Source organism: Typha latifolia, chromosome 15 (genome assembly GCF_019914945.1).
Source record: "Typha latifolia isolate L0001 chromosome 15, TyphaL0001v2, whole genome shotgun sequence".
Classification (NCBI taxonomy): Eukaryota; Viridiplantae; Streptophyta; class Magnoliopsida; order Poales; family Typhaceae; genus Typha; species Typha latifolia.
This window is the reverse complement of record NC_133100.1, coordinates 2,337,531-2,361,091: the sequence shown is the minus strand read 5'-3', so window position 1 is coordinate 2,361,091 and position 23,561 is coordinate 2,337,531. Positions and strand designations below refer to the sequence as shown.

Below are 23,561 nucleotides of genomic sequence, written 5' to 3'. Positions count from 1 at the left end.
TTATAGAACGCCAAAATAATTTGTTTATCTATGTTATATTTAATTTATGATTAATTAACTTAACCAATGGAACAATATTTTTGAAAGAGCATAATAATTCAAATAATAATTATGATATTTTAAAAAATACTAAAATATTTTTCAAAGGCTTATTTGCAAAGTGAAAATATTTGTACAAAATAGATATGCAACTTTTGAAAAGCAAAAAAAAAGAAAAAAGAAAAAAGAAAAAAAGTATTCAAATAATAGTTAGGCACTCCATTTTCAATCATGGTTCTGAATCGCATCGGAAATCGTGTGCTCTCTTTCTCTCTCTTGGGGATGCATTTAGGAATTGGTTTCCTTTTTGCAAGAATTGCCAAGTGGTGGTGGGTTTAAAGTGTAGAACAGCTACTCTACAAAGATCCATTCCTAGTGTCTTCTGGCAGTGGTAGCTATCTATTCTTAGTTTTTTATAAAAAAAAAGTCTCTTTCTGTAGGCATTGAATTCGCTTGATATGGATTGTAGATTGGATAAGTTTCTCCTCTTTATTTCCTTTTCTAATTTCTTCTTCGGCTGCGAGCTCCATTAATGGCGCCATAAATTTTGTGTTCAACTTTTAATAACTGATCATAACGATATCTGGGCTTTGTGCAGATATGTCAACAGTCCTTTCAGTGCTGCACATTGGTCAAAATGCTTATTCCTGTCAACAGTGCTACAGACAAAATCTTCTTCCAGTTTTCTCTTTTTTTAAATTCTTCTATTTCTTTGGAGCCAAATAATCCACTTCTTTCTTGCAGTCTTTTTTTGAAAGGAACTAGTAAAAAACTATTATTTGGCTAAAGAAATCCAACAGATTGTCACTTTTCAAGAGTGGTACTGTTCAAACAGGTGGTTGTGTTTAAAACTGAGCTAAGTTGGGATGTTAAGAATGACAAATATGTTAAATTCTGGAAAGATTTGTATATAAGTGAAATGTAGTTTGGAGTTGTTGAAGATAGCCAGGGACGAGGAGGTTCTAGTAGCTGTTGTGTGGGGTGGCTATGAATGAGATCTGATATATAAACGATACTTAGATGACAGTCTGATTAGGGACAAGTAGCAGTTAATATTTATTTTGGATTGCGAAAGATACTGCAGTAGTAGATTTAGCTTATTGGAGATTTAGTAGTGATGAGATTCATTCTATTTAACTCCCAATATAAATTTCTGAACAATGGTGGCCAACTCTCTAAGATTCTTTCTAAATTTTAAAAGATTAAATACCTATGAAAATCAAAATTTTCTTATGATTGTCGTACAATGATTGAATTTTAAAAACAAAAAACTATTAAATATCAACCTTAACATATAAGGGGAGATTCAAATTTATGATCTCTGTCATAGGTTGGTTAAATTCGACTACTGAATTATTAAAAAACAATGTAATTTAAGAGATCAATGATTTTTTTTTTTTACTTTTTATATTTTAATAACATGACAGTGAAAGCTAGCATGACTGCAGCTCTCTCACAGGATGGATATATTCTGTTTCAGCTTCTCATCCAAGCTTGTGTTACTGTCAAATGCCTTCTATAGCACTTGCTAAATGCCACCCCACTTGAACTACAAAAAGGTAAACTGCTCTTCCTGAAATCACTCAGTAGATCTCTGAAACCCCCTTCTTAATGCCACCCCACTAATGGGCAGCTTTCCTTTTCCTTTATATCTTGTTTCTTTTATTAAAACTTAGGTCCCACTCTAATACAAATGCCAGTAGATATAAAGGATATATGAAAGGAACAAAGCTTTATTACTGTGGATTTAGTGTCAGTTCCTTATGGGGACATTACATAGCAATTGTCTTATCAAGTGTATGGCAGTAATTGTAGTAAACTCTGTACATTGGAATGATGCAAACTTGAAGACAGGGAAGACCAAAGCTAGCTTCAGGGCACCTAAACTATAGCCACTCAGTCCATTGGAGTACTAGCATGGGATAACTCATAGCTAAATAGTTGTAAGGATGACCATTTTTAACCAGTAGAATTCTAAGATTTGAAACTTATGTAGTGATGGAGGACTAGAGCACTATTCCATTTGTTATAAATAATTGTATCTGTATTCAAAAGAACTACTACATTTGTTAATTGTGCATTTTCTTTTGCTTCTTTCCCCCTTGCTTGTTTCAAACTTATGACCCCCACCCACTGTAAAGTCTAGCAGGTTAATTCAAGTAGGTAATGAGAATGTGGGAAATGATCAAAGTTGATTTCTTCTTTTCTTTCAAAAAGAGGTTAACATAAGTAGAATAATAGAGTCAGTGCATTCTGGGACCATATGGGGCTACTGTAAAGCTAGTCTTTATGGTTAACTCCAGGCATGGAAATGATGTAAACTTGATGGCAGAGGAGACCGAGGCTTGCATGCCTCAGATCTAGCTAATCCAAAAGCAGAGCAGGCTCACAAACAAGGTAAGGTGGTGGGATTGGTAAAGATCTCCACCTAAAACAGCCAGTGCAATAGTAGAATAGCAAATAGAAAACAAGGTGGTTGGATTGCCAGAAGATATATCCACTAGAAGTACAGGGGCAGAAGACATATTTTACTAAACAAAATATGTTATTGGCAGAAGAAATTTAGAAATAATTATATTTTAACCTTCTATTTTCAACCAACACTTAGCCTCTTTGTGGTTCTTAAATTTCCATCCAAAACTAACGATACGAATGACCTAATTAATCCTTTTGGACATAAGTAAAATACTAAATGATCAAAATACCTCTATTATCATTAAATAAGACTATTTTCTCTTGGGACAATTAAGTATTTTTATTTTAATGTTTGACTAACAATAGCGGTTTGGTTTAGACCAGAAGAAGGTTAATTATTTAAGTTGAAGTTGTGCCAAACCATGGGAAGGTAAACTGTAATTTATCTCATAATTTATTATAAGTCTTTTATTTTTGAAGAAAGTCTATAGACTGATAATTCATTAAGATTTAAGTAAATGATTACAACCTAATACATAGAAAATGAGAAGGGGTGATAGGAGGACGATCCTAAATGCAAGCCTGGCACATAGGTTAATACAAACAAAACAACAATTAAGCAAATTATTAAATAAATAAAAAAATATAAGTACTCGAGCAAATAAAGAACGGAAGAGATAGGGCTACGATATGTAAGCAAGCTATCTCGTGATCATCAATAGTAGCATGATGGATAAGCACAATAACAAGAGACTTGGAAGAAAAACATGAGAAAGAGAGTCGAAGTTTTATAACTTTATCATGACCACAAATGACCCAACACCACAATTGCAACACCGAACATAAAGAAAATAAAATAAAGGGAGATAGGGGATGACGGGAGATTTAAGGTGAAGCCACGAGCGAGTATGGTTTGCCGTTGTAAACGGTTGGAGTCCACCAATGTACATTATGGATGATAAACTTGCTGAAAAACCGATAGAGTCATGGGATAGGACAAATTATAAAAAAGTTGGATGGAATAGCAAGACAATAAATGCAATTTTTAGTTGTGTTTTCTCGGAAGAATTTTGAAGAACTACTTGTGAGATAACAAAAGAAGCTTGGACGATCTTAGAAACTACTCACGAAGGAACTATGACTGTAAAACTTTCTAAACTTCAGAGATTGACTACTAGTTTTGAAACTCTACATATGGAGGAGAATGAGATATTTGATGAGTTCTATGCAAAGTTGAGTGATATAGTCAACTCAAGTATCAACCTAGGAGAGAAAATTCCTGAAAATAGAATTGTTCGTAAAATCCTTAGGTCTCTTCCAGAAAGGTTTCAGACGAAAGTTATAGCTATTGAGGAAAGTAAGAACATCGATTCTATGAAAGTTGAACAATTGGTAGAAAATCTACAAACATTTGAGTCCAGCCTTTCGAGACCGAAGAAGTCCAAAGAGATGGCCTTATCCACAGTTGAACAAAATATAGAGGAGTCTGATGTTAAAGGTGATTTAGATGTTGAGATGTTGGCTATGTTTGTCAAAAAGTTTGATAAATTCTTTCGAAAGCCAAACAAGTTGAATGTTGAAAACTTGAGAAAAGTAAAGCTTTTGTAAAAAAGAAGAATACTGTGAGTTCGAATGCAGGGGTAAGCAACAACAATATCAAATAGAAAAATAAGAATTCTAGTTTTGGACACATTGCACAAGAATGCCCTAATTGTTTTAAAAGGAAGAATAAAGCTATGAAAGTCACTTGGGATGACTCAGATGGATCTGATGATGATTCTGAGAAAGACAAAGAAAATTTTATAGCTTTTGCCTTCTCTCTTCTTAATACTAACTCTATAGTTGATACTGATAGTACAGATGATCTAGATATGTTACCAGTTGAGGAAGATGAATCTGAAATACAAAAGGCATATAATGACTTATATCTGGAGTCGTTTAAACTCAAGAAAAGTAATCTTAGATTACTTCAACGGCTCAAGGTAATCGAATCAGAAAGAAATCAATTTGAGGAGAAGTATAAATTAGAACTTGAACGTATCAAAAACCTTTCTGAAGAACTTGACGATGCGAAAAATAAGATGAAGACCGATGAAGTTGAGCTAGAGCGATTGCAGAAAGAAGTGATATTTCTTAATGGGAAGAACAAACTAGACAATATTTTAAAAGCTCAGATTTCTGGAAAAGACAAGTATGGTATTAGATACTCTAGTAATTCAAATAATAATAAAACTGTTTTTATTTTTGCAGGTATACAAAATGAAGATAACTTGAGGTCATCGACTGCATTTTCAAAGCAATCCTGGATAAATGTCTCTAAACTGAAGTTTAATCAACAATCTAGTAATTCTTTAGCGGTGCCAAAGGTAAACTTTAGTCACACACCTCAACAAAAAGTGAGTAGAAAAGGGTTTGTTCCGACATGCTTTCATTGCGGCATTCTAGGGCATATTCGATCTCATTGCAAATTTTTACGAAAACCTAGAAGTGCTTTCATTTATGGAATGAAAACAAAAGCCATATGAGTCAAGAAAAATGATTTAAAATATTATGTTGTGCATACAACCTTAAAAGCTTTAAATTCTGATTTGTAGTGTTTAGAAAGTGTTTGTTCTAGACATATGTCGGGTGACAAGTCCTTATTTTCTAATCTCGAAGAACATGAAGGAGGAGTTATGACATTCGGGGATGGTAATTCATCCAAGGTAATAGGTAAAGGAAAGGTAAGTTCTCCACGGGTTTCTTTTCTTGAAAATATTCTTTATGTTAAGGGCTTGAAAGCAAATCTTCTAAGCATCACTCAATTTTGTGACGAAGATTATGAGGTAAAATTCTTCAAAAATGATTGTACTATTCTAGATCATGATGGTAATGTTATATGTTATGGATCTATAACATCTGATAATTGCTATGTTGTTGAAACTTCACATAAAATGAAATGTAACATGACTCTTTCGACATTGCAGATCTTTGGCATCAACGTCATGGATATGTGAATCACAAGGAATTATTTATTCTGTCCAAACAAGAAGTGGTAAGAGGAATACCTAAGATGAAAGAAATGTCAAAAATAGTGTGCGGTTCATGTCAAATTAAAAAATAAATTAGGATCTCACACAAAAAGGTAAATGCAGCTACCACTGACCGTGTGCTACAATTAGTTCACATGGACTTGATGGGTCTAACAAAAATGAAAAGTCTCAGAGGTAAACGCTATATATTCTTAATGATCGATGATTACTCCAGATATACCTAGGTTGCCCTTTTACGTGAGAAGTCTAAAACCTTTGAAGTTTTTAAATCACTATGCCTAAAATTGCAGAATAAAAAATCTATTACTATAGTTAGGATTCGTTCTGATCATGGTAGAGAATTTGAAAATGAAATTTTTTCCATATTTTGCGATTCTCTTAGTATTCAACATAAATTTTCAGCTCCTATAACTCCACGATAGAACGGAATTGTGGAAAGAAAAAACCGAGTTGTGCAGAAAATGGCTAGGGTTATGCTTCACGCTAAAAAGGTTACTCAAATATTTTGGACAGAGGCGATTAATACAGCGGTACATGTGATAAATCATATTTATCTAAGACTAGGTACAAAAATGACTGCATATAAAATCTAGAAAGGTAAGAAACCTAGCGTTAAATATTTTTGAGTTTTTGGTAGTAAATGCTATATCTTGCCTGATCGAGAACACTTGACTAAATTTGATACTAGAAGTAGTGATGGCATCTTCTTAGGGTATTCTAATAATAGCAGAGCCTACAGAGTATTTAATCTTGACACTTCTACTGTTATGAAATTTGCTAATGTTATGATAGATGAATCCACTGCTGATATAACTGAAGCTACTCCTATTTTTGTTCTGCAGGTACACATGATGAAGAAATTGGAAAGGAGCTTGATCTGGAAATTGAGAATCAGGACGATGACAAAGTTGAAATGAACAAAGATGACTGCAACGTACCAGAACCATTTGCTAGAGTGAAATTAAATCATCCACTGTCACAAGTGATCGGAGATGTGAATGAACCAATTAAGACAAGACGACAAATCCAAAGTGAGGTATCATTTATTTGTTATACATCTTTTGAACCTAAAAATGTGAATGAAGCATTGTTAGATAATTTTTGGGTTAATGCTATGCATGAAAAATTAGAGCAATTTTCTAGGAATGATGTTTGGTATTTAGTTCCTAGACCTAAGAATGTGAACGTCTTTGGAACAAAATGGATATACAAGAATAAAAGTGATGAACATGGCAATATATTTTGAAATAAAGCTAGACTAGTAGCACAGGGATATACTCAGGTTGAGGGTATAGATTTTGATGAGATATTTGCTCATGTTGCTAGATTAGAGTCTATTTGTATACTGCTTGCTATCGCTTGTCATTTAAAATTTAAATTATTTCAAATGGATGTTAAGAGTGATTTCTTGAATGGTACTCTGAATGAAGATGTTTATATGGAACAACATGAGGGGTTCGAAGATCATAAATTTTCTTCTCATGTGTTTAAATTGAAAAGGCTCTTTACGGGCTAAAACAAGCTCTAAGAGGGGGAGTGAATAAGACATCGTTCATTAGACGTGTGAACAAGTGTTTAGTTGTGGCAGAAATATATGTAGACGACATTGTCTTTGGGGCAACGAGTCAATCTTTAACTAAGGAGTTTGCAGATCTTATGCACAATTATTTTGAGATGAGCATGATGGGTGAGTTGAAGTTATTTTTGTGACTTCAAATTACTCAATTGGAAAGAGAAATATTTCTCGCTCAAACCAAGTATGCTAAGGATCTTGTGACTAAATTCAGTTTAGAAAATGCAAAACATGCTAGAACTCTTATGAGTACAACTACCAAACTAGGTAAAGATATTTCAGGAAAAAGTGTTGATCAGACACTATATAAGAGCATGATTGGTAGTCATTTGTACTTAACTGCTAGTATACCAGACATTGCATTTAGCGTTGATGTGTGTGATATGTTTTAGTTTTAACCTAAGGAGACACATTTGTTTGCTGTGAAAAGTATCATAAAATATGTCGGTGGCATAGTTGATTTATGTATCTGGTTTACTTATGACTCGGGAGCTATCATATCTGGATACACAGTTCGATTGGGGGCAGGTTCATGTGATGATAGAAAAACTATCTCAGGCTGATGTTTTTATATTAGAAATAATCTGGTTGCTTGGCATAGTAAGAAACAAAACTCGATATCTTTATCTATTATAGAGGCTGAGTACATTGCAGCAGAAAGTTGTTGTTCTCAGTTACTATGGATGAAATAGATGGTCAAAGATTACGTTATTGAACAAGATACTATGGTGCTTTATTATGACAATATGAGTGCTATTAATATATTGAAAAATCCTATTCAACATTCGCGTACAAAACATATTAATATCCAACATCATTTTATACGCGAGTTAGTTGAAGACAAAATAATAGCACTGGAACATGTTGAGACAGAGAAACAGTTGGGAGATTTATTTACAAAACCCTTGAATTTATAGAGATTTGAGTATCTTCGTACTTCTTTAGGGATTTGTGCTTTTGATTGATTTTTTTGTGTTTTGGTTTGCATGTTTTTTTATTTTATTTCATTTCTTTTTAGGTTTTCTTTTACTCTGAAATTTTCTCTTTGGTTTTAGTTTCAGATTTGTTGAGAGTTTTTGTTATATAAAAAAAAATTGATGCACTCCTAGATTCAATAATATACTCTTGACATATAAATATAATTTTTCTCTTGATTATGAGTTATTATAGTCAATTTTGTCATCTTGTAGTATATTGTATCATTTCTGATTTATTCACTCTCTCGACTTTTATGATAATTAAACTAAATTTAATGCACTCATAACATGTGTATATTCTTGAGTGAGCATGACATCATGAAATATTTTTTTTAAATAGCTCACTATTGACTTTGATTTGCACAATTTGACCTCATGCTTTGTCATCAAAAGTGTATTCATAAAAGATCAATGAAAAGGGCTACAATGAGTTAGTGTGAAAGTCATCTTGTTTAGGGTCCAATTTGACTCAGTACATTATTTGCAAATTAAATACATTTTTTTTTGATATTTGTGAATATCTTCTTGCACATTATTTAATATGTACTACAAGAAAAGGACTACCTGAACATTATCTTTTTGCACATTTTTTTGATATTTGTGACTATCTTGTTTGCACCTATATGGTTTCAATATAAAAAAATTATAGAAAAAATTCCTGTTCTATTATGGAGAATAAGTCGAAAAGTTAAAATTTAAATACTAAGTCGATTTAACTACTGTGTTGTATCATTGTTTAAATAGGAAAGTTTATTTAAGAAGAATGTTTCATGTTATCTATGCTCAATTTGGATATGCATATTGTTATGATCAATCAAGATTAATTTAATTTTGAGTGATGCATTAGAATTGATTATAATATGTTTTTGATGATTTGATTGATTTGTGTATGACTTATTTCATTTGATTGTCATATTCTATGTTTTAAATCTATTTTGAATTTCTAGAAGTGCATCTCCAAAAAGATTTTTTTTATTTCTTTTCTTAGAATTTTTACTTAAAAAAAAGGGCGTTCGAACGCAGATTTTTGAATTTTTACGTAGTGACTGGCGCGTTTGAACGCACTCGAGGGTTCTTTATATAGTGCGTCTGAACCCAAGGGTTTTCATCTTCCATCTTCCAAACCCTAGAAACCCTTCATTTTCTCCCTCTCAAATCTTCAAGATCTCGGTCTTTTTCATCAAAATTTTCACTTCAAACCCTTTTAGAGGGTAGTTCTCCTCCGGATCTAGCGTCTTTCGACTGAAACTTTTTGCGAGGTATGATCATCCATCAATTTTCTTATTTTTTATTCAATTGAGTCTCTTGATCTTGATTGATTTCGTGCGTTTTCGAGTTTTGATCACATTAAAGTTAATATCTTGATGTTTATTGTGCGATTGAACGTGATAACTTAGCGTTTTCAAGTGGAAGATGGATTTCACTTAGGGTCTTCATGATCTCTAGAATTGTTTTTGGATTTCTTGTTATTTTTTGGGCATGTGTTGAATCTTGCGACTTGTTTCCTTCTCTAGAATGCCTAAAAAAGCTGCAGTTTCCAAGAAACCAAGGCCGCCTTCATCACCATCTTCGGCTCCCAAGTTTTCTTCATCTATGGCTGCAGGGCAATATAAACATAATTTTGACACTCGACCTATTATCTGTGAACGACCAGTGGTTATTTTTGATTTTTTTGCCTTGGGGATCGAACAAATATTTACTGAGCGAGGATGGTTGTCCGTGTGTCGGATGAACGGGACAACATATGTGGAGGTTGTCAAGGAATTTTTAGCAATGCTAACTGTTTTGGAACATTGTATACGTTCTACAGTCCATGGGGTTTCGATATATTTGGACTCCGATGTCATTCGTGCTGAACTCCAACTTCCTGATGGCGAGTTCCAGTATCCATCTTCTGACTCACTTCCTAATGTTAAAGACTATGATGGTACTATATTAATCAAAGGGGAACGTTGGAAAGGAAACATGATGCCTCATGCGAAATTGACGTCAGTGGCTCACATGCTTCACCTGTTTTGTCTTTACAATGTCACCCCCAAGACTCGACATTCAAGTATTAGTTCGGATCGTGCCTTCCTCCTTCATGCAATGCTGTCGAGGATTTCTATTGATTTGGCTGCTGGAATATATGATTCCTTTTTGACAGCTACACAAAAAGAAGCGCCTCGTGAAGGGTTGCCGTTTAGTATTTTTATTACCAATTTGTGCACTCAGAGTGGGGTGCGAGTGGATGCCTCAGAAGCTTCGCTTACTGCTAAAAAATTGTTGGATTGGATAACACTGAAGCGGAGTCAAGCTAATGATCAGCCGTCTCCTCTCAAGCCATCCTCCTCTTCTGCCGCTAGACGTCCATCACACCTCGACAGTTCAGATGACAGTTCTGACGATGATTCATCTCATCCTGAGGGAGAGTTACCACATTTCTCTGACCATTTTGATCAGCTTAGCACTCAGGTGCAGGACCTACATTCGGTTGTGAATGATTTTCGAGCTTAGCAAGCTCGTCAGGCGACCGTGCTCGACTCCGTGTTGTCGATTCTTCATTGTCAGTTTTCTCCTAGTTCTTAGTCTTTGAAATTTGGGTCAAAAAGGGGGAGAGTTTAGATGTTCGGAGTGAGTTTAGAGTTTACTGGTGTAGGGGGAGTACTGGCGTAGGGGGAGTTTACTAGTATAAGTTTACTGGCTAATAACTTTGCTTGAAGATCGTGTGAACTTGTGTTTATTTGAAGATTCTATGAACTTGTGCTTGCTTGAGAACTTGTAAACTTTTTTGAATTGTTTTTTTCACTTCTAGTTATTTTCACTTTATCTTTGATCAGTATATTTTTCTTTGCAGGGATTGATGTGCTAAATATTCTAGACTTGTTGAATCCTCATTTTGAATTCTTTGTAATATCTTGTAATCTAGATGTTTTGTCACAAATTGCTAAAGGGGGAGATTGTTAGATTTTTAATTGTTGGCAATTGTGTATAAAATATTCTAAGTGTATTTATACATGTATATGAGCTTTTATATAAGTCTAGAAAATATCTGGTTTGAAGAATTGCAAGATTATTGGAGAAAAATTTATGAGTTCACATCGCGTTCACACCGCGTTCACAAGCGTGTTCGAACGCGGGCTCACGCGTTCACACACACCGAGAGCTGCGTTCACAAGCGCGTTCGAACGCGGGTACATGCGTTCACACATACTGAGAGCAACGTTCACACAGACCGAGAATAGCATTCACAAAGGCGTTCGAACGCAACTTGAGAAATTCAAGCTGTTGCGTTCGAACGCACTTGGGCCCGTTCGAACGCACTTGAGATCAAGTCAGGTCGTTCGAACACACTCGGGCCGTGTTCGAATGCACAAACGAAGTTTGTAATTCTTGGACTTTCGTGAGTTTGAATAATACTTGGATTTGACTCTATCTTTGAGATCATATATAAGTATTGTGATGCCATAACTCTAGAGGGGTTGAAGAAGCAATTTTGAAGGAGACTTCTTGAGGCTACATCGGTTCTTCAACTAATAAGGTCCTACTCTTCTTAAAAGCTTAATCTTTCGTCTTAAGGCCTATCTAGACGAAAGATCAATCTCGAGGGCTACTTAGGTTGGACATCAATCACGAAAAGCAGTGAATCGTGGGTTCTAGTGAGCAAGACTGAGAGGAACAAAGTCGTTTGGATCGACGAGTTATTTTGTGAGTCAGTCTTGTAACTGCTATTATCCTAGTAATTAGTTTTGATCCGAGTTTGGATCCATAGTTTTTTTCCGTTTGGGTTTTTCCACGTTAAAATCTTGGCGTTCATCTCTGCTTTCGTTTTTAATATTTCTTCGGACTTTTACTTAAGCGAACAAGTGATATCATTGCCCAGTATTTAGATACATACTTGTGTTTAGGAGTTTTTCAATCTTGGTATTCATCTTTGATTTACTTTTTAATATTTATTTTACATTTATTTAAGTAAATGATTGATATTATTGCCTAGGATTTAGATGTAGACTTGTGTCTAAGTTAAGTTTTTTCAACGATAAAGGAGAAACTATAAAAGAAATTGGAGAGAGAACATGAAACTTGGAAATCTAGAGGCGAGGAAAGAAAGAAGAGGAAGGAAAAGAAGAGAGAGAGAGGGAGACCGGCGACGAGAGCCCTAAAGGATGAGGGGGAGAAGAAAGCAATTGAAACCCTAATAGAGGTGGGGCCAACACTTTTATATATTGTAAGTTAAATGACAAACTGAGTTCTTTTACCTCCTTACATTTCCATTTTTTATAGCTCTTTTTTTTAAGGTTTTTTTTGGCCATGTATATCTTTTTAAAGTCCCTTATGTGACCTTTAAAATGAATACTTTTGTATGATGATAATGATCAAAGACCTGTCGATGAAAATCAACAGATTCCCAAAATGTGATGCAAGTATGTGTCATTTGAACGACTTTATTTAAAGTCTTCATATTTTGAAACGCCTACCATGGAGCATTAAACTGACTAAATATGCTCCTTTGTATATTTGAATGACTACTAAGATACGTTCAAATGGCTAAAAGTATACTTATGTACCTTTGAACGCCGCCTAATAGGGTGCGTTCAAACACCTTCCGAACAACATGAGTTATTTACTTTAAAATTAAAAAAAATTTGAAACTAAATCTTAACACTTACATGCTCATTTATATACATAAAATATTTAAAATATTTTATATATATTTGCCGACACTAAAAACCTAACGGATAGGTTTTCATAAGCCAATGTATAGGTTCTTAAACTAATCATTTATAAGTACGAGGGAGGAGTCCAATTCTTTTCTAAATCATCGTGAACATTGTTAAATATAGCATTGCTGCAAAATTTTAATATTTGCCATAAGATAAAATGAGGGAAGTTTGCAATCAAGGTCTGACTATCTAATTAGATTTAACTAACATAATGACATCTTTAAAAAAACTCTCTACGAAAGTAATAACATTTAGCTAAAGATAACATTTCAATCACAGTTTACTAACTTGTTATTTCCAAAGTAAATATTATTAATTTACACTGTCGGCAGCTCCCTAATGACTCACTCCCACAGTATGGCAAAAACCCAAGTACAAGTAACAAGACAAGTTCAAAAACACATCACCTCACTGCACTGCTGCATTGTTCCATCACATCAGGCATTTATCTAACACAAAGCCAGGAAAGAGCAGAGCAAATAGGGCCCAACCCCAATGCATGCAATGTATATTTTGCTACATTTTCTTCCTTTCTTCCTTCCTTCCTTTCATCATCAGTCCATTTCAATCTCTCTCAGCCAATGCAGTTGATTCCCAGGCATCCACTCCACAGCTTCCTCAGCAACCTCTTCTGCAACCAATCAATCACATCTATGTCAATTGGTGACATTTATCTAGAATGTATGCTAGGACACCATCAAAAGAAGGGTTATTTTCAAACTTCGCGTATTATTCATCACTTGTTTTAAATAATAGTCAAAAGTTATACAAGTTTTTAATCATTTTAAATTTGTCCATAATTTATTTTATACATCTCATTTGTTTCAAAATATAAATAAAAAGACTAAGTGTTTCAGTGAGTCAGCTATTTATATAAATTTTTTTAATTCTCTCAAAAGTATGCCTAGTTTTAGAGAACAATTTCTATATAAATTGCTTCATGTTCATCAAATTCTAAATATTAGAGTGTACAAGACTCCAAAATTCTTGAGTTTTTTTTTCTGAAAATATTAAGTTGTTAGTTAAATTTAATTAACCGCAGCTAAAAGCAACCAAACCATACATTAAGAAGAAAGACTAAAGTTATTAATGTTATTCAATATTATATTGCAAGAAAAACAATCTTTTTTTTGTGTGTGTGCAAAATAACGAGTATTTTAATCATTTATATTTATATGCATATATAAACTTTAATAATAATCTGTTAGAAATATTCCAACATAATGATAATTGTAATCATTATGATAAAAAAAAATAATTATAATATATCAAAGAATATAAAAACAATTATAATACTTTAAAACTTTTAGGTGGAAATTATGTTAAAAAACCCGAACTAATAATGATCAAAGTTTTCACACTTTTACATTTACTCAACTTCTTGAAAGATATTTAAAAGAAATGAAATTATACTTCCAGCGCAACAAACAAATGCTATTAACAACGCAACTAGTTTTTATAATGACAAAAATACCCCTATATGATCTGTCAGAGTTGATGAGCCTAAAAGGATGAAGTACGTGCATAGTTGTCATTTTACTTACGAACGCTCCATGATTAAAAGCCTACATTTTTTAGTATTTGCAAATCACACCCAATGTGCTTCTTCATTCAGTTTACAGAAAATGCCAGGGTGTAATTTGCAAATTTGCATAGTAGTAAGAGATGAGTGAATTTTTGACCAAATTAGCCCTAATAAAAACACTGAACTAATTAGCATTAGTTCAGTATTTTTATCTTATCCTAAAATACTATTAATTTAACATTATATATATATATATATATCTTTTTAATTTAATTTTTCAGCAGTTAAGAAAAATACTAATTAGTTTAACATTTTTATTAGAGCTACAGTAAATTAGACCAAATGAGAAATAGTCTATTTCGATTAAAAAAGATAAAAAAAGAGGGCTAGTTTGGTTAAAAACTCGAGATGAGTACCGTCTTGGGCTTTTGATAGAGGAGCTCCGGTGGGATCTTGTACAAGTCCTCATCCACAGCTTTTGGTACTGCTCTCACCTTTCTTGGGCTCCTCCCCACTCCAACGTCACAAACACTCCCCTGCTTCCTCTGCTGCTTCTCCACCCCACCATTCCTAACCTGATATTAACCAAACAAATATATACTTTCTAAGCTCTCTCTCTCACTCTCAAAAAATGAAATATATATAAAACCCAACAAAAGATTAGTAGAACAAGAATTCGCAACCTTGTTTTGGCTTCCATGGAGATGACGGTAAGTTGGTGGTTTGACCTTGAAGAGGTCTCCATCTTCTCCCAAGTAATGGCGATGGAAAAGACCAGCTTGGATTGCAGACTCGAAGTACTGCGTCATGGGCAACTCGTCGCAGTAGTCCCAGTGCCCAAATGCTGGAATCTGGGACGTCCTCTTCATCATCTCCTACCACGAGAAATTATCTATGAAGTTAATAAGTAAGAATCCACCAAGACCCAACTCTTATATGAATGAAATCGAGAAGAAGAAGAAGAAGAAGAAGAAGAAGTACCTCAATTGAATTTGTTGAGAGAAAGAGATCCCAGTAGAAGTTGCTTTTAAAGAAGAGGGAGAATGGATTAAAACATGGTGGTGTTTATGGAGGCATGGGTTGCCTTCACGACGGAGGCCTACTCATTGTAACTGGAGTCCCATCGCCTCCTCTTTTTCTTTTCTTTTTTTCTTTTTTCCTGCGTCTCCTCGTTTTGTCGCCTTCCTTTTTCTGAACCACTTATCCCCATCCCCATGGGAAAAAAGTTGGTGGCTTTGTCCCCACGCTTGCGGAAAAGTGGTAACTTTTCTTGGTGTTTATTTTAGAAGAGGTAAAAGTTTCATAAATTGATCGACTGCTTACTCTCACCGGCAGCTAATGATATTGGGTTTGGGTTAAATATAATGGATTTAACATAATGTGTTAAATAAAAAAATTTATTAGGTAGATTTTAATGGGCTTATATAAAGATATTTTAGTTATCTTTATGAGAATGTACTTATATATTGATATATACTTTACTAAATTTTTTAATGTGAGATTAAAAAAATTATAAAGATATGCATGCATTATGAATCGGGTCATAGATGAGAGTAGTGGATCAGGCTTTTGGGCCGGGTCGGGCCAGGCGGATAAAAGCTTAGCCCATTGCCTACTACTATCTCGGGCTCGACCTAAATCGAGCTCGGGCCAGGCTTAGCCCGATTAAAACCAGGCGGGTTCGGGCTAGGTTTGGACTGGTTGGGCCTGATGATCATGTCTACAAGGCAATTTCCCACATACAACGAAAATTAATCTACAATATTATAATTTTTTAAATTATTTTAGGATCAAGGAGAGTAGAAAAATATGTGTACAACAGTATCACTTATACACTAAACCAAACTAATACTAAACTTTGTTAAACCATAGTGTTTAAATACATTTAAAAAAGTCTCAAGCCAATCTCTTTATTTATGACTGAGTTTTGTTTTTTAAATTTAACCAAGTACCATGAGTATTTTAGTAATTTCGCTGCAATATATCAAAATTTGCATGTCTTTTTAACAAACATGATAAAGGTATTTTAGTTATTTTGATGTCATTCAGATAAATTTAATAAAAAAATTAACGATTTCACTTTAGTTATTAGTTATTCATACTGGGAGTAGTTTGAGATATTTTTAAGTATAGAAATGTAAAGTAATTTTATAAAAAAACTATAGTGGGTTTAATTGTTCTTCAAAAAATGCATTTAGTTCTTTTCATCCAGTGATACCTGTAAATATAAGAAAACCCAAATATGCGTGAGATAATTCGTAAGGCCCAGTATTTTAGTCTATTTCCATTATTATCTTGATCTATCACAGATCCAATCACAATAAATAAGGGTCTCAAGATCATCCTATTTTGAAATGTTTAATAAATGGTAACTACCATAACATACCAAGCACTGTTAACCCGTGGAATAAGAATATGCTTATTTTCGAATAAGCTTCTATATTATATTCTAGTACAGTAACTAAATAATATTTTAGCTTATTCTAGTATAGTAATTTATTATTCTCTTTCATCTTAATTTATACATTTTTTAAAAATAAACTAATAATAACTCACAATTACAATATTACTCTTAGACATTACTTAATTATATATCACCTCAACTGCAATTATGATTCTCTCTCTCTCTCTCTCTTTTTCTCTTCTTTTTGAAAAACAATCACGTCACATAAATATCTGTATTATCACACACTACAACGTATTGCAGCGTATTGTAATGAATTGTAGCGCATTGCTACAAACTGTATAGCCGCAACATTGTCACGCATTACAATGTATTATGATACGATTCGATCCATATTGACTTCACTCGTGACATTAAGTTCATTGGAATGAGCTTATTTATCTAGTTGAGTCAAGTTGAATCAATAAGATCAATTTTTGCTAGGGTGCGTTCAAACGCAAGGACCGCGTTCGAACGCTTGCATCACGTTCGCATCGACAGAGAACGGAAAGCCCGCGTTTGAACGCGATCGGGCACGTTCGAATGCACCGCAGCGAAAGTGTGGGCTAAGTTAGAGATTGTTAGGGTTGTTTGGAGTATTTTTATGTTCATTAAGGAGTCATTAGGGTGAGCCTATATATATATATGGAGGAAACCCTAAATGAGGATAATCTTGTTATTGGAATTGGCTTTTGCCTTATCTTCTTCTCTCTTGTCTCTAGCTATTTGGCGCCCTCTCTCACCTCCCTTCTTTCACCGCCCAAGTCTTTGGTCGGCCTCATCCAACTTCTAACCACCATCTTCCACATCAACTTCTCCCCCTTCACACCACGAACTAACCCTAGCATCCATCTAGCCATTGAAGGGCTATCAAGCTAGGATCTAAGTTTCAGAATTGTTGTAGATTAGATCAAACTAGTTCGTAACAACTGGTATCAGAGCCAACTTTCCTCAGATCATTATGGCTACCACAAGATCAAAGGCGGCTAAGCAAGTAAGTGATCAAGGCATGGAGATGGATCACATGGCTATGTCAAGATCTCCATCTCCTCAAAGTTCACGAGGACGGACAGAAGGCCCGCCTGATCTTGCACAAACTCTAGCACGGCGCAAACATTGTTGGAGATCAAAGCCACCCTTGCTGATAGGAATGAATACCCTCCAAGGCGTACCCCTGAGCGTCCTCGAAGACATGAAGAACCCCCCTTACCTAGGGAGGGGAACCGACGAGGACCAATCTTGGAGGCACCGTGGCAACAGCGCGACGAATCGCACGGGCGCCGCACCGACTTACCTCCCTTGCCCCCGAAGGAACCTATGGCCCCACATCCAGAGGAGGAACCTTGGGATGGGTGGGAGGAGCCCCCACATCAGCCAAGGATCCAACAACAAGAGCCGCTTCACCGAGGATGCGAGAACGGACGCGACCAAATGCTACAACCTCGCGTCGTTCGAATCGATTTTCCTAAGTTCAACGGTGGTGACCCGTTGGATTGAATTTATAGGGTGGAGCAACTCTTCACTTATCAAGGGACACCTAATAACCAAAAGGTGCTACTGGCCTCATTCCATCTGGAAGACATGGCGGTGAGATGGTATCAAACAATGCAACACGCACGCCCCTTCGCCACTTGGGAGGAGTTCGTCGATACGCTTTGTGTGCGTTTCGGACCTTCCGACTATGAAAATTTCTAAGCCACCTTGACGAAACTAACCGAAAAGACCTCTGTAAGAGCCTATCAAGAGGAGTTTGAAAGGATCAGCAATAGAGTCCATGGGTCATTAGAATCAGCCCTCAAAAGTACTTTCATCTCCGGGCTTTGTCGTGATATCCAAGCGGAAGTCAAAGCTATTCGACCTACCACTTTGCTATAGGCCTTCTCAGCGGCACAAATGATGGAAGAAAAGATACAAGAATTGAAGGCAATACACCAACCAAAGTGGACCACATTGGAGTCGAAAACCATGGAGCAAACACCATTGAGCAACTCGAGACCGCCAGCCTTGGGTGTGCCATATTTAGGACAGACTCGGCCAAATCCAAGCGGGCCGACCCCACCTCGAATCGAGCCAGACCCTAAGGACCAGCCAAGGTTGAGAGGTCGATGCCTCCTACCAGTGGACATTGAAGATCGGCGTTCGAAGAGTCTATGCTTCTATTGCGACGAACACTTCGTATCGGGCCATAAATGCGCCAAACAGCCTACTGCCATTATGCTAATAAAGAAGATGATCAAAGATTATCCAGAGGGTGACATGGAGGACCAATCGTTGAAAGAGCATGGACAATCCAAAAGGGACGCACATTCGATAAATCAACCACATAAGGTTTGGGAACCGCCATGGACACCTTGAGGACAAGGTGAACGGAAGCATGAAGTGATACGATCTGATCCATATTGGCTCCATTCGTGACATTGGGTTCATTGAAATAAGCTTATTTATCTAGTTGAGTAAAGTTGAATCAATAATATCAATTTTTGCCAGGGTGCGTTCGAACGCGGTCGTTCGAAAGCTTGTATCACGTTCGTATCGACAAGAGAACGGAAAGCCGCGTTCGAACGCGATCGGGCGCGTTCGAATGCACCGCGGCGAAAGTGTGGGCTAAGTTAGGGATTGTTAAGGTTGTTTGGAGTATTTTTATGTTCATTAAGGAGTCCTTAGGGTGAGCCTCTATATATATGTGGAGGAAACCCTAAATGAGGATAATCTTGTTATTGGAATTGGCTTTTGCCTTATCTTCTTCTCTCTTGTCTCTAGCCATTGGCGCCCTCTCTCACCTCCCTTCTTCCACTGCCCAAGTCTTTGGTCGGCATCATCTGGCTTCTAACCACCCTCTTCCATATCAACTTCTCCCCTTTACACCACGAACTAACCCTAGCATCCATCTAGCCATTGGAGGGCTATCAAGCTAGGATCTAAGTTTCGAAACCGTTGCGTTTCAGATCAGACTAGTTCGTAACATATTGTTAAGCACTGCATAGCCATTTCATTGTCACCCTATAACAACCCAACCTTAAAATAAATAAATAAATAAATTTAAAATTAAATTAAATTTTGGGCACGACGTGGCCTGCCACACTGTGGCCGGCCTCGTGCCCGTGCAGCGCCACCCATGCAGCTTGATGCTGGATGGGGGCGCCATGCGTCACTTGCCCGGCCAACTGGCCGTCACGGGCCCCACCCTGCCGCCATCACTGACTTCCCTCTCCCCACCGCCTCTCTTGCTCTCTTTTACTTCTCTCCACTCTCTCCCTTTCGGTCTCTCTCTCACTCTCCTCTCTCTCTCAAACTCTCTTTCTCGCTCTCTCTAACTACTACCGTCACCGCTCTGCCAGCTTGCCGGTCGGCGCTACCTCCCTTGGAACTGCCGCTGCGATCAGTGAGGTCTGTCACTTCCCCTATTTTCTTTTCCCTCCTAACTCTCTCTCTCTCTCTCTCGCACGCGCACGCTGATACACGAGCTCGGGCTCGTCGGAGTCGAGCCGCCGGCCGCTGGCTGGCTAGCAGCAGCCGGTGCTCTTTCCGCCAGCTCGGGTCCGCAACCCCCTCCCTCCTCTCCTCCTTTCTTCTCCTCTTCTTCTTCTCCTTCTTCTTATTTCTTTTTTCTTTTTCTTCTTCTTCCTCGGCTTCTTCTCCTTCTCTTTCTACACAGTTCGGCCCAGCACTATAGCAGGCAGTGCTGGGCCAAGCATAGCACTGATGGCAGTGTCTTAATTAATTAATTAATTAATTATTTATTTATTTTATTGATGTTATTTATTTAGACTTTTCCTTCTCAATTAATGCAAATAGATTATTTAGACATTAATTATTTTAATAACAATATATATTCTGCAATATGTTTATTATTAATTATAATTTGTATAATTAATGATTAATTAGGTATAAATATAGGTAATACTTATATTTATTTATTTATGTCTCTATTAGATTAATATATAGATTTGTAAATTATAATTATCAAATTTGTAGAATATGATATATTTTAAGTAATTCTAATAGTTTATTATACATTATTATTTTGTAACAAATAAAATACTATGCTTACGTATTTTGTTATTTATTATTTAATAAAGTAATGACTACATAGTCCCTAATTAATTAAGATATAATTTAATAATAATTAGTTTTTTATCTATATTTTTATTTTTATTTTATAATTAAAAATCTAGCTAGTTATAAAGATAAGTAGAAATTCTAAAGCCTAATAAATCATCATATATTACATGAATGGATTTTAATTAGGTGAACGGCTAACTTCATGCTACTTAAATATTTTCAAATTCTGAACCCCTTATTTGAAGTCTCGTGGACCATATTAGGATGAGTTGTCGCTCGGTTGCCGGACGTGACGGATGCGTGAGTTGTGTCTTCTGATCAGAAGTGAGTAGTCTTATCCCCTAGACGCCTTTCTCAAATTATGTTATATTATATATTATGTACATGTATGTTTTGACCTCCAACATGATTATGACTTTATCTACAGATGATTATAGTCGCGCATATTTTATCATACATATAATTAGGCTGATCTTGGATATGAGTATGATGATGATATATATAGATGATTAGAGATTACTATACTGTTATAATTTTATGTCCAGTTGATCTGTAACATGAGTATGCATGTTGTGATAAATTAGCATGGATATGCATGTATCGACTATATGATCGGAGACTATATTACATTATTTTTCTCTTGATTCTTATTTCACCTAAATTTTTGTTATGTATTGACTTGTTATCGTATTGGATTATGCATATGATCTGTCATTTAGAAGGAAAGCATGAAATACGATTGATAGAATAGTTAATAGAAAGCTTGAGGATACCCGAGTGGGCGCGAAGGTTAGGACGCGCATGGTGGATGATTGATTGCTCGACATAGTCGCGATCCTATTAGCCTTACGTCTGAGGTCGTTAGTCTGTGTACGTAGTAGACATTCGGACACAGGTCGTTCGCTAGGGCATATGTGGCGAGTTATTCTCACGAGATTTCTATCAGCTAGAATGGTGCCCAATTTGGATGAATGTTGATACCCTTAGCGGATGGCGGGGTATAGTTATATTTGAGATACTCATTGCAGATAACAGAGTATGCTATGAGCCTTCAGGCATGATGTTGGGACTGGGTACCGGGTATTGACTGTGCATAGTGGTCTAATATGATAATGACATTTAGAGATGATATTGATGACTGAGATATTGAGAAATGCATATGATTTCATTATCATCTGATTACCTAATTGTCGAGTGGTCAATATATATCATATATATATTATATTTGATATCATAGCATTGTCATGGTTGGCATGCATCATGTGTTATATTTGAGAGAGAGTTATGATGATAGTATGACATGGAGATTTGTCTATTCATTGTCGATGATTATATACTTTTATCAGTTATGACATTTTATCTACATTTCAATTATATATTATTAAGGTTACATTCATACGCTCATTCATAACATGGTGCTTTTTCTGATTCCTATTATCCAGTACATGATTTACTCTTTGTTTGGCTTCACTGATTCGGGGTAAGGTTTATTCACTGAGCCTTTTGCTCATGACTATCTTTATTTCTTTTCTAACCTCTATAGATAATATGGTACGTGATACCAGCTTGAGATATCCCGATGAGATATTTTAGAAAGATGAGGTGAGCTATAAACGTGTGATGGTATAGAAAATAGTTTAACCAAATATTGAGTTGTACTATTATTTGATATTTGTACTTCATTATATAGATGATAATTGGTATAATACAGGTCAAATTATAGTGTTCTTGTGTATTAGTTGTTTAATTATATCTTGATGGTTTGTCGTGGCCTATGTGGGTCCTGACAGATTAATTAGTGGTCTAGTGTATATTATTGTGGACTTGGATACTCATATTTTAACAGGTTTATTTGGTTAATAGTATATTTTATTTGATGTTGGATTATGTGAGCATGGATATGTTAGCAAGTAGTATTTGATGATGTCATAATTGTATGTGCACGAAGAGAATCCTGTGCGTGACGGGCCCCGCTCGACCTGTCGCATACGCCGCGCGTGCTGTGTGGGCGCGTGGGCATGCATATACTCGTGGTGGGTGGGGGCGATACAGACGCTGTAACACCCATAACCCTAAACACGTGCATGGCACGAGCCCACATTGCACGTGCATGGCACATGACTATTTGTTTGTTACTAACAATCAAATAAACCTGTATCAACATCATAAATTTATCAACAACATCTAAACTAAAGATAACACAAATCTAACTGTCAAAAATATACGGAAAACTCTACTTAGGCCCCACACAGGCTATAACACATCATCAAGAGTTTTTCACCACAGCATATACACAACAGTAGTATATACATAATTATACAAGTACAAAGTCACCTGCTAGAATATAAGACAATGATAAAGACACACTTTGGAGGATGTCCACTAATACATCAAATAAGATAACTTATCTAGCGCATAACACTAACCACACACTACTCTTTACCCACTAGCAAGATCTCTAAGGGAGTATCCTGCTCCACTCGTTCACCTGGGTTTTTGGAAAGGAGAAAACAAAATGAGTCATGAGCTAAAAGCTCAATGAATAGACCTTATCCCAAATCAGTGAAGCCAAACAGAGAATAAATCAAGTACTAGATAATATGAATAAAAAAGAGTATCATGTCATGAATGAGTAAATGAATATGTCCTCAATAATACATAAATGAAAAGTAGATAATATGTCATAACTGATAAATTGTATAATCCTCGATAATGAATAAATAAATCTCCATGTGATACTATCATCATAACTCTCTCTCAAATATGACACATGATGTATGCCGACCATGACG

At 35.7% G+C, this 23,561-nt stretch overlaps 1 protein-coding gene across 2 annotated transcripts; it reads right to left on the bottom strand.

The window, feature by feature from the left end:
* Positions 1-13,001: 13,001 nt before the first annotated feature.
* Positions 13,002-15,472, bottom strand: LOC140802447 (uncharacterized). Of its 2 annotated transcripts, none has more exons than XM_073157988.1 (4): positions 15,246-15,472; positions 14,948-15,156; positions 14,681-14,839; positions 13,002-13,370 (listed from the first exon to the last, which is right to left on the bottom strand). In XM_073157988.1, the coding sequence occupies exons 2-4, from the start codon at positions 15,134-15,136 to the stop codon at positions 13,314-13,316; spliced, it is 405 nt and encodes a 134-aa protein (XP_073014089.1). In that variant the 5' UTR covers positions 15,137-15,156; positions 15,246-15,472; the 3' UTR covers positions 13,002-13,313. The 2 variants fall into 2 exon arrangements, with proteins under 2 accessions (XP_073014089.1, XP_073014088.1); XM_073157987.1 differs by having other exon boundaries at positions 14,948-15,139; positions 15,246-15,439.
* Positions 15,473-23,561: the final 8,089 nt, after the last annotated feature.